Source organism: Piliocolobus tephrosceles, chromosome 1, assembly GCF_002776525.5.
Source record: "Piliocolobus tephrosceles isolate RC106 chromosome 1, ASM277652v3, whole genome shotgun sequence".
NCBI classification, from domain to species: domain Eukaryota; kingdom Metazoa; phylum Chordata; class Mammalia; order Primates; family Cercopithecidae; genus Piliocolobus; species Piliocolobus tephrosceles.
The window spans coordinates 42,659,900-42,672,908 of record NC_045434.1 but is presented as its reverse complement, the minus strand read 5'-3'; the positions used below and the strand labels follow the sequence as shown (position 1 = coordinate 42,672,908).

Below are 13,009 nucleotides of genomic sequence, written 5' to 3'. Positions count from 1 at the left end.
CAATATCTTAATAAACTCTTGATAGACTAGAGCAAGTTCATATCATCATGTGCAAGACAATAGATTAGTTTGGTTGAAAAGCCTTTTCTTATTCATTGGAAAACACAAAATAAAATAACCTAAGGCCAGCTTACTGGTATAGTCATAGTGAATAAAAGACTTTAGCACTGAACTATGAAGTATGTGATGAAAAGTTAAGCTATTTGAAAAAAAAAAAAAAAAAACTGGCCACATTTATATAATAATTCATAAATAGTTTTAAAACAATGACTTTTTATTAAATGGTCATGAGAGCCAGAAAAACAATAAAATTATAAAATATGGATAATGGAAATGCAGATAAATTTCTTCCTATTTTTCCCAATTTCCCTCTTAAACCCACTGCAACTGGTCTCTGCCATTTTGAAACTGGTGATTCAGAGGTTATTCTTTGAAACATACTATTCAGAGGTTACTAGTAACTTCCAGTCACAATATCCACCAGCCTAGGTAGTAAGCTCATACTCTCCTCCACCATCTATAACATTTGGAGTGGTTGACTACCAACTCCTTGAAACTCCCTACTTTCTGGGTGTTAAAAACAAGCATTCCCTCAGTTCTAATTCTCTGACTTTCTTAGGAGATTACTTTTCAGAATCTGCTTCCTCTTCCTGTTCCACACCCAAGGATCATAGCTATCTGATAGTTTTTATCTAAACTCATGGCATCAGTGAAAAACTCTAATGCATCCTAAATTTACAGGATAGCCTCACTTTCTCTCCTGAGCTCTACATGTGTCCTTCCAGCAATCTGCTGAACAGGTTAGTACATCAAATTTAACATCAAATTCACTTGCACAAAATTAAGCTCATATATTTTTCCTTGTATTTCTGAAGTCTACTTCTGATTGCATGTTCCCAGTCTTGTTTAATGGCACCCACTATTTTTCCAGTCATCTAGGTTTTGGAGCCTACTTTGAATTCTATTAATTATGCCACTATATGTTTCTCAGATCCCCTGTTTTCCATTTCCACAGCCACTGTGGGATTATAATAGCTTCTTAACTGATGTTCCAGTGTCTCCAACCTCCCCAACTGTTAATCTATCTTGCATATTGTTGCCAGAATAATTTGTTTAAAATTCAAATTTGATCCTTTAACCAGTTTCCCATCAAAGTTCATTTATGGCTCTCCATCTTTCCCAGAATGAAATTTGAACTCAGCACAGCCCTCCAGGCTCACCACATTCTGACCCCAAATGATCTCTCCAAACTCTCCCATGTAAACTCCCACTTAACCTATTCTCCATTCATACTGTTATAAACATGTTAAGCAAACATTCATACATTTATATTCATGTCGGGACTATTACATTACATGGTATTTAAATGCCATAATTTTTTAAGGCTGAATTAGGTCAGTTCTCTCTCCTTTTTCTTCTTACCCTTTACTCTCTCCTTGGATTAACTCATCCATGCCCATGGTTTCAAATATCGTTGATACGCCAATATGTCCAGCCAGAACTCTCCTTCAAGCTCCAAGACCATATATTCAATGATCTACTGACATCTCCACTAGTTGATCTCACAGTCACCTTAACCCCCTAAAATCTAAAACTCAAATCAGCTTTCTCACCTCAAACTTGTCCCCCTCCAGTCTCTTAAACTCACTGTATGGCAACACTTTTCCCCCTCCAGTCTCTTAAACTCACTGTATGGCAACACTAGCCATACAGTTGTATACGTTGGAATTCTAGGAGTCTTCCTTGACACATCCCTCTCCTTCACCTTTCACAGAGTCTTTCATCAACCCCCAGTGATTTAACTAATAAATACCTCACCAATCTATCCAAGTATCCTCATCTGCATGACCAGCATATGAGTCTCAATTTCTATCTTTTCTCTCTCCTAGACAAATGTAACTAGGTTCTAATTGGTTTCTACATATCTATCATTGGCTCCTCCAATTTATTCTTTGGAATGGGTCTGGATAACTATATTAAAATGCAAACCTGATCATGTCCCTCCTCTCTTAAAACTCTTCAAAGGTCTCTCATTGCCTTAAAGTAAAAATAAAATCATTAACTGTACTTAAGTGCCTCCTACCTAGTCTCCAGTCTTTAATACCACCTCTCCCTTGGTCTCTTCCTCAGTCCACTGGCTGGCTTTCTGGTCCTCAAGAGGTGCCATGCTCACCTTTGCTTTGTTTGCCCATGCACATATTCTTGAACCACTCTACTCAGTTCTCTTTCATTAATTCACCCATTTAACTTCTATAAAGTCTTCTGAACTCTACTCAGGGCTTTTCCCATAAATTTTCCTCATTCTAGAAGGCTTTGCTTTTCTCATTATATGTTCTTACACCTCTAGGTTTTCTCTTAAAATCATTCATTACAGTTTGCAATCCTACTTTTGTATGATAATACAATAAATACCTGTCTCCCAGGTAAACAATTGTTACCTTCACTATGGCTGAAGGCTAAAAACTGAATCTTTCACTTGCACAAAGATGTGAGATTATTTCCATTGGATTTGGAATAGGAATAGGAATTAAAAATTAACAGATACTCACTTCTACTAAAAAAGGAACATAACATATCTCTCATTAGGGAAAACTCACAAGTAAAATTCAAGCCCACATTAGTCAATTAACTTGACCCTATTAGCAAAATCTATTAATTCAGATTTCAAATGCATCCTTTAGATTATCCAGATTTGAAATCTATCATCTATCTATCATTAATCTACTAATTTAACAACTGAGATGAATATACTGAGATACAGTTATATGCCAGGGATTATACTCACTATGAAGAATAAATATGTGAACTTATTCACTTTTTTAAAAATTGAGTCTTTGATCTCTTGAAGCTTATAAACTAATTCCTAAAAATATTTTTCACAACTTACTTTACCTACATTTACATAAGTATGACTTTATCTTAATTTAACTCAGTGGTGAACATTTTTGGCTTATTATTGATGAACATCGTTCATCTGTGGAACACTGGTTTTTTAACAGCTAAATTAGGCATATATCAAAATAGTATAAATAATGACCACTATCTTAAAATCAGTGTCATTGTTAAAGTTAGTCTTTAATTCCATTCTTCAAATCAAATAAATATTAAGTTAAATTCTTAAAAACTCTAAGAAAAGTGGATATTATTTTTAATAAATTTTCTGCAAAATCTGTCCAACAGGAAAATCTAAAGTTAAGAAAGAATAATTTGATATTTCCAGGAAGATCTATGTAGCTTTCCCAGTTTAGTCTGAGTAATACTTACACTTACTTTAAGGTTTCCTTGGGCAGTGTTCACAGGTTGGTCATCTTTTAACCATGTAATGGAAGGATTTGGAATCCCATTGGCTATGCACTGCAAGGTGACAGGCTTGTATTTTACTACAACTCTCTCAGAAAGGCCTGAGGACTTGATTGTTGGAGGAACTATATTTAAGGAAGTGGGACAGGGAATGAAACCATAATCAGTGGGGTTGAACTTAAAAATCTGTATGCAAGAACTTGAAACCTTAAAATTCAGGAAAAAAAAAAAAAAAGCAAATCCCTATTTTAACAAACAATGAAATACTTTCATCCCATGCATTTAATTTCTAATATTTTAGTAAGTTTATAGATTAGTTACTTCTTAACTATGGGTTTTTAAATCTCCAAAGAATAAGTAAAATGTAGTTATGGCTACCGTAATCCAAATGCATATTTGGCTTATGTCTTTTGATGGGTTTTACTAATCTATAATGACCCTCCCTTTCTCTAGAACAACTTCATTAAATCAAGGTGGATTTCTAGCCATATTTATACTGCATGACTCTGCCCCCTGCAAGGATGATTGAATGTGGAATGGTAACTTTATTTAAATTGGACCTGCCAGATTTCCTCCCTCAGGAATTGGAACTGAGACTGAAAAACAGGGTTATCTATATTCCATCATGGGATATGGGACTAAAAATCAAGAAAACAGCAGTCTGCAGAGACAGAGGGAGAATAAAATTGACATTCATAGACACTCCTTGTGGTTTCCAAGTGGCTGTCCAGTTTCTTGTTCCAGTACTCCCTTCCCAAGTTCTGCCAGCAAGTGAGACACACAATACCCTGGCAGAGGGTTGCTTCTGTCATTAGAGTAATGGTTATACTCCTAATGTGCCAGTTTTGTGAATGTACTTATGTTCCTCAGATCCTTCAATTACATCTTCAGCCACCATTTCTGAAAACTACTGTATTCACCATCCCTCTTGCTTTGGCTAAAACCTTAAATGCTTACATAACCTCTTTACTTGGAAGTTGTGCCAAGCCTCTTCTATCTTATTTGGTCTAATTCCTCAGACCTTGGCATTCTATGTGGAACACACTTCCTAACATTTAAATTCTGTCTACATTTATTTATTCATTTATTTCCCAGAATTATTTTGGCTACTGTCTACATGTGTTTACATGATACATCTTGGTTGAGTCTCTGGGTCAATAAAGTAACTAAAAAAATCCGTCATTATACAACTGAAATTCATATCCTTTACACTACCTTCCACAACTCAGGATTTATTCACATTATTGAGCTACAATTCTGAGTTAGATAATAAAACAATGCATAAATTAATTTAAAATGCAAAGCTCCTGTCTCTTATTCAGCATACCATGAACAGTCACTTCAAATTCCTTCCTGTGGTCTCCAGCAGTATTTGTTGCCATGCACCGATAAAGGCCTGTGTCTGACACTTGAGCCTGAGTAATAACCAGTTTGCGTCCATTTAATAAAATCTTGAATCCATCCCTTTCATCAATTAACTGACCATCCTTCAGCCACCTATAGAAAAAGGCAAAAGAAAGTCTGGATAAATATCTTAAGTCAATCATATCCTAGAAGATATATAAAGTTTCTATTGTATATTTGTCTAATTTCCTAGTTGCTTACTCTGTAAAATAAATTGTGAATGAAAAAGAGAAGCAAAAAGGAAACCTGGCCTAACATAGAGGCTGGCATATTGTTGGAACCCAATAATTATGTGTTGAGTTCTTTATTCTTCTACTAATTATAGGCTACAGAAAAAGGAGAAGTATTGGATTGTTTGCAATACAACGCATAAATGCTTGAGGTGACGGATATCCCATTTACCATGACGTGATTATTACGTATGCATACCTGAACCAAAATATCTCATGTAACCCATAAATATATACACCCACTATGTACAAAAAATTTTAAATTAGAAAAACAAATTAATTAGAAAAGAGACAAGTGCACCTAAATATTACCCTCTTCAATGTTTAATAACCAGCAAAACATATACAATCTTAAAACAACTATAAACAAAACTTTGAAATCATATAGCATTATATTTTTACATTTTTGCATTTTTGTACATTCCAGTTAGTTTTATAATCATGTGTGAACATATTTCATTTCCTTCACTGACTAACTCTTCTTCTGCATATCCCATTGTGACTTGGAAACAAAAGCTAAATATTTAATACATGCTTTGAAAATTAAAGAATAAGAAAAAAGAATTGGTAAACACATACTCATGTTAACTTTCTCTATTTACCTAATATGTCTGGTATACTTCTTTTTATTTAGTAGTCTGTCAAACATTTCAGTACCTCAGGAAAGTCTGACAATACTGCTTAATAGACTGTCTCTGCGAACTAAATATGTAATTTCTAGACCATGCAATGGAATTCCTCAAAATATATAATTTCTAAGTCTATACAATGTAATTCCTCTAACTGAGCAAATTTAGGTGCCTTTTGACTATTAAGTAGACATTGCCTTGCATATAGAGCATGTCTTAAAAGAGGAATATAAAGAATACAATTTCATACAATCCTTTTTAATGGTACAGAACAGCTTTCAGGATACCTCTAAAACACTCAAAACAAAAAGCGGTATTTAGAAGACATACCAAAACCCTTACATGATAGTTGGTGGGGGAGAGCCTGTCACATGACAATCTAGCTCCAGTAAGTTATTAACCATCACAATGAAGTAAGATGTTTCATCTCCTCCTTCTATAACTGGTGGTACTAGAAAACAACAGGAATGTAACACACAAAGAAATGTATATAACAAAAAACACACCATCACATGAAGCAATAATACATAGCAGTTCAGAAGGTTGATAAGTATGATAGTAGTTTGATACATGAAGGGGACTTGAAATGCATTTTAAAAACATTTTACAATAAACACTTGTCAGGATCAATAAACATACTTTTTACATATCATAACTATTCCTCCATCTAGTACTATGGTACCACTGATGCCAGGTGAATATAAAGTGGATTCATATTTTATATTGTTTATTTTCATAAGCACAAGAGAAAGAAACCCCCAAAATTGGGCATCTATTCAAAAGCCTTGTATTTATAGATAAAGATACTGGGTTTCAAGGTTGTAAGATGACTTTCCACGGCCCAGAGACTAGATTTCCTTTTACCTGACACAGTGCTTATGGCAAAAGACCATATTGTTGCTCACTGCGATTAGACATTGTCATAGATGTAAAAATGTATCTATGCACTTGCAAATATCAAGTATACCTATCAAAACTAGTGGAAGATTTATGTAAGATTCTAGATCCTGAGACTCTGGTGACAAATCCACCCCTTGGTAATGTGCAATCCACAGTTGCACAGAGGACTATACTTTCTTTTAATTGTTTTATTATTGCACGAACAAAAAAGTATTTAACAAACCAATCAGGTTTTGCTATGAATCTGAGAACCCAGGCAGTGGCATCCTTATTTACCCAAGACATCAACTTCATATTTGATTTCCTTTTCTCCTGCCACACTGGTAGCCACGCATATGTACTGTCCCTGATCAATTTCTTGGGCACTCATGATTTCGAGTTTCTTCCCACCACCTTCTATGTGGATATTGTCATTAGCTTTCACAGGTACACCATCTTTCAACCAGGTGAGAATGGGAGAAGGGTTTCCAGCAGCTTTGCATTCCAGTGTCAGAGAATGAGCAATAACTACTTGCTTATTCAAAGGCATGGCCAAGTCACCTTCAATCATTGGAGGAACTAGGGAGAAACATAGCAACATTTCAGGCAATTATTTGTGTGGTCACAAAATACATTCTAATGAAATAAAGAAGAGTTTTTGTTTTTTCTCATAAAGTTTGACCATTGAAATCTACCTATATGCCTGTCTCCCTCTAAGTTATTGAGGAAAGAATTTCTTGGTTCAGCTAATCTGTAACTGTCCTAATTATTCTGGAAACTCTGGACTGTCTGGCTTATAAAAGACAAATAGTAGAGAATGATCTTAGTCCCAACAACTACTTTGCCTTTTCAGTAATAACCAAATTGTCTAGATGCTCCAAGTGCCATGGCAAGGGTTAGTTGAATGAATGGACACCCTCTTGCTAACCTTAGGTTTTAAAAATATATTTTCAAATCATGGAACAAATTCTTCCAATTCCTATCCATGCATATTGAAAAAGACAAACCCACCGAGGATTATTAGTGAATAAATTGGATATTTGCATATTAGAAAGCACAGGTAGAAAGGTAGATAATTAAAGCATATGTTGTTCCTTACCATAGACATCCACATGGAATGATTTTTCAGCAGTTCCAGCAACATTCACTACATGACACGTATATGTTGCTGAATCAGAGACCTGTGCTCGAGGAATATGAAGATATTGTCCTTTATCAATATAAAGTGCTTGTGAGCTGGACACGATTGGCTGTCCGTCCTTATACCAAGTAATAGCAGGCATTGGAAGTCCCCGTGTTTCACATTCCAGTTTAATAATGCTGTTGATCAATACTGATATGTCTGAGGTGACATTTCCTCCTTTAATACTAGGTGGAACTACAAAGGATTTCAGAACAAAAACAAGTCGTCCAAGTTTCAGCATCTTCATCAAAATCTTAAATGCTACAGATGTGTAAACAATGCATTTTAAGTAAATTAAAGACAATTAGGAAGTCTGTGGTTTATCTCCTGATAATGAGTTTCCTGTATTGTCAAAACCATCTTTATCATTCCCCGTTTGGGTTTCAGATTTCAGTAAAAACAGAAAGTCACAGATTCCATTTCAGGGAGTCATTTAGGTTCAAGAGATCATATTAGAATAACTAAGATAGTTATGTTTAACCAACAAAGCAAAACAAAATAAAACCCCACTCAAAGTAGACACAGCAAATTTCAAATCAGACCAAGGGAGCAAAAATGTCACATGTGGTACAATTGTATGCCCTCTCCCCAAGAAATACTAAAGGTCTAAGTGCTTTCAGAACCAGCTCTTCATAATACCTGCGGAGTCTTCAATATTTGCTTCTTGCTATTTTTTTCTTTTTTTGGGGGTGGTGGGGAATGCCAAGACTCCATTCACTCAACTTTACTCATCCAGTTGTCTACATGTGTATCTCCTACAGTTCAGCAACCACATGTCTGGCCTCTCACACTACATAAGGGCTGTACTGCTGGAAAAACAAGTCACTCAGTCTCTGCTGCAAATTCTGAATATGGTCACTCTAGGATCATGCTATCTTTGCAATAATTTAAAAGAAATCAAATGGCATGTGTATGAATTTGAATATCAATATAATCTTAATAAAGTTTTAGAATAGAATACTTGATAGAATGTTTTCCTTATGGTTAAGCTAGGATTATGGGTTTTGAGAGGGAGACCATACAGGTAAAGTGCCATTTTCATCATATGCTACCAAATGTACATGCTATCAACATGACTTATCACTGAGAACTGTGCTAAGTTATGCTGATAGCATGTACTTTTGGTAACCCGGCTAAGGTAGTGTTCGCTATATTTCCTACTGTAATATACAGTAGAGAAATATACTCTTTTTCCTCCCCTTTCCTTTGAAGGGAGTCCTTATTCCCTTCAAGGAATGAGGAGTTATGTTCTACTTCTATGAGAGGCGACTACCTACATAATTTAATTATAATTCTTCTCTGTGAAGATGTGTCTCTTCTTCTCGTTTTATTTATTCAATCACTTATTTTTATCAATATGGACTCATAGAAACTTATATGCCTTGGTTTACATCCAATACTACATTATTTTTATCCAGTTTGGGCTATTGGGAGGTCTTTCAGTTAGCTCTTAAGTCCCTTCAATATACCCTTCCTATTTTATTTTGTTTTATTATTTGCACTTATTTCTTTACTTTCCAGCCTTACTACATGCTCCAGGATCATCTTGTGTATTCCCTGCCCTAGCTCCAGACTTAACCATTTCTCCAAGGAGCCTGGTCCCTTTTAATGGGTATTAGAAAGCAAGGATATTAAAGGATATTAGAAAACAAGATCTGGATGCTGAGTAGAGTACCTTAATATTTTCTGGTAATCATTCTTAGAACTAGTCCATACTGACAAACATTTATGTACACATTTTTTTCTCTCACATAACTTAAGGCAAGATCTATTATACTTTGAGGTGAATTTGATGACAGAATCATTTTTCTCTCAGGAGGCTTACTATAAATATAAGGGGTCAGTCAACTGTGACCCACAGGTCAGAAGATGCTAAGCTAAGAATGGCTTTTACATTTTTTAATTGTTTAAAAAAATCAAAATAACATTTTGTGACATCTGAAAATTATATGAAACTCAAACTTTAGTGTCCGCAGAGTTTTACTGTTTTTCACGTTCATTCATTTACATATTGTCTAAGGCTTTTACTCAATAGTAGCAGAGTAAAGAGTTAAAGCAAAAACCAAATATGGTGTTCTCATTGCTTCTACTGCTGTTCAGCTTACTGTAAATTTTGGTGGCATAGTTACAACTTGATAGCATTTTTAGTGCTATGCATATCACCATACTGTGATATTTTATTTAATTTTATCACCAGTGAATACTCCTCATGTCAGAACAAGAAAAGAATAGTAAAATATCTGATTTTTAAGACACAGCACAGTGCAGAGTATTTTTATCAAATTAAAGGGCAAAATACTATGTTTATTTTGTAACACTATACCTATTCTAATAATCACTAGACTAAGCAGCCATCACAATATTCCCAATTTTAAAAATCAAGAGTTTGAAAAATTAGAAAACATAAAATGAAATGTTTTATCATAACAAATTTCTTCACAAAAATAAAAAGCCAAAATAAGGCTACAACCAAACTAAATTTCTGAGAGGCTTATTTGTTAGCCAACCAAGGAAAGCCATTTACCAATGGTGATTTAATTAAATCAGATATGATTTCAGAGGCAAAAGAAATGTGTCTAAAGAAAACAAATGTGTTAAAAATTCTTAGTTAGAATGTATTAAATTATTCTTAGTGAGAATAATTGTTTGAAGAGTTGAGAACCCTGGGAGCAACATCAATAGTCAAATTTTTTTAAGACAACTTTTTACTCAATAGTATTCTTGGCTTTTGACAAGTTGATAGATGTTACCGATACTGCTCACCTGTTCTTGTTTATTTGAGGAACCAATGAAAGTACAAAGAAAAAAAAAAAACTGAAGAATTAGCCTCTTAGAGCAGTCTGAGAAACAACAACAGACAAAAATATTTTCAGAAAAGTTTAAAAAAATACTAATTTATTACAACCTGAAGTGGAATCTGCTAAGATTTGTTACAATTGATGTTGGTAAAAATATATGTGAAGCAAAAAACAGGTTTAGACAAGTTTACAAAGCTTATTACAATGTAAAATGTTTAAAAAAAAAAAAAAACCTATGTTTTTTCATTGTATTATTCCCCAGCAAGCACTTTGTGTAAAAGATTCAGGTGTCATTGAACCAGTAGTGTTATATGCTGTACTTTGTTTGCTTTCATATAAACATCATCAGTTATATGACTTTTTGTCAGAAGTCAAACTGAATATCCTGACTTGCCTTACCACACAGCAGGTCAATGCATTAGTGGTGATGAAGTTTCATTGCACTTTTTTTGAGCTCAGGGCTGAGACTGGACTTCTTTCCGAATAAAAAAAATCATTCCTAAACACTCTTATTTGAATGCTTTGGGAAATTAGTTTTGCTGTAAACTTGATAGTGTTTCAAAATGAATCCAACCCCAATTACCAGACCAAAACAGTACATACACACAAAATATATATTATGGTAGTCATTGTGTCGTTTTAGTCACATGTCAAGCTGTTTTATACATTCTCCATGCTGTCAAAAGTTCAAGCAAAAAGTGAGATCTAGATTCCTCTACAAATGTGCAGTGGATATATTTTCTGAGCTCAAACTACAGTTCTAGCAGTGTGTCACACCTTGAGGCAAATGCAAAGAAAATTTTCACATTCAAAATCTAGTGATCTTTGAAAATGAGGGCTTTCCACCTAACCTTCACCTAAAATTTATTAATTGGCAGTCAAATATCACACGAAGAATATAATAACATTCTGTAAATGCCTTCCAAGCAATTAAAATATGCCTGTGAAATGATATCAGTACTAGGCAGTACCTATCTGTATGAAGAGACATTTTCAAAGATAAAATAGGTAAAATCTCATTAAAAATCACCAGTAGGCTGGGTGCGATGGCTCACACCTGTAATCCCAGCACTTGGCAGGCTGAGGCGGGCAGATCACAAGGTCAGGAGTTCGAGACCATCCTGGCTAACACAGTGAAATGCCATGTCTAATAAAAATACAAAAAATTACCTGGGCATGGTGGCGGGCACCTGTAATCCCAGCTACTGGGGAAGCTGAGGCAGGAGAATTGCTTGAACCCAAGAGGCGGAGGTTGCAGTGAGCCGAGATCACACCACTGCACTCCAGCCTGGGTGACAGCGAGAGTCCCTCTCAGGAAAAAAAACAAAACAAAACAAAACAAACTAACAGTAGCAGATGAACATTTGCAATTGATTTTGATGACAGAGAATACTAACTTCAAATTTCAATTAAGTGAAATGTTTTCCCACAAAATAACTCTATTTTTCTCATTAGTAGACTTGTATTACGAAAAGTTTATAATTAAAAAACTATCAACTAAATGGAATTTCATGAACAAACAATTTTGTAGAAATCTATTTTTCTCTAATTGTGTAAGTATCTATATTATCTCCTTGATTTTGCCTAACGGTCTGCAAAGCCTAAAATATTTACTATATTGCCCTTTATAAAAAAGGTTTGCCAAGTCCTGCTATAGGTAATTAACACAAATTCAAGCCACTATTTTGAAATCCTAAGAAAGAGCATTTTACTCATGCTTTAAATTTTAATTTTGATTGAGATTATTTATATTGTATGTTAATCTATAAATGCCTATCAAACTTTGGCTCAAATTGTGTAAATCATTGGCTAGCCTAAGTAGTTGGATAATATATTAATGAAACCAAGAACACAGGTTCAAACAAATCCACATATTTTGTGCATGCTTTAGAAAGGAATATCATTTGTATCAGAAAGGGTCTACTTTAAAAGTTTGTATTTATGAAAACAAGAAAAATTACTCAAAGAATATTTGCAATTGATAGTGTAATAACATAGTATCCACTGCTTAAATTTGACAATTACATAAATATTTCACTTTCTGTTTCATTGTAATACATACCTATTTGCCAGAGAACTATACTTCCATTTGGGAGAAGGGAATACAAATAAAAATTATGAATACACTGCTCATTAAACTGTACATATATGTGCATATATATGCATGTATACATACACCCATGTACCCCCCCCACTTACACATGCATACACTCAGACACACACAAACACACACACACACTCCAAGACTTTTTTCTTATTTATTATACTTTAAGTTCTAGGGTACATGTGCACAATGTGCAGATTTGTTACATATGTATACATGTGCCATGTTGGTGTGCTGCACCCATTAACTTGTCATTTACATTAGGTATATCTCCTAATGCTATCCCTTCCCCCTCCCCCCTCCCCACAACAGGCCCCTGTGTGTGATGTTCCCCTTCCTGTTTCAAAGAGTTCTCATTATTCAATTTCCACCTATGAGTAAGAACATGTGGTGTTTGGTTTTCTGTCCTTGCGACAGTTTGCTGAGAATGATGGCTTCCAGCTGCATCCATGTCCCTACAAAGGACATGAATTCATCCTTTT

General features: G+C 34.6%; 1 protein-coding gene across 1 annotated transcript in view; it reads right to left on the bottom strand.

The window, feature by feature from the left end:
- HMCN1 (hemicentin 1) overlaps nt 1-13,009 on the bottom strand; it is a 454,750-nt gene that overhangs the window by 173,092 nt on the left and 268,649 nt on the right. Inside the window, exons 31-35 of the mRNA XM_023203379.3 lie at nt 7,542-7,820; nt 6,740-7,021; nt 5,906-6,014; nt 4,628-4,797; nt 3,271-3,425 (exon numbers count right to left, since the gene is read on the bottom strand). Of these exons, the coding sequence (XP_023059147.2) occupies nt 3,271-3,425; nt 4,628-4,797; nt 5,906-6,014; nt 6,740-7,021; nt 7,542-7,820 (995 nt within the window). The remainder of the gene's footprint in view (nt 1-3,270; nt 3,426-4,627; nt 4,798-5,905; nt 6,015-6,739; nt 7,022-7,541; nt 7,821-13,009) is intronic.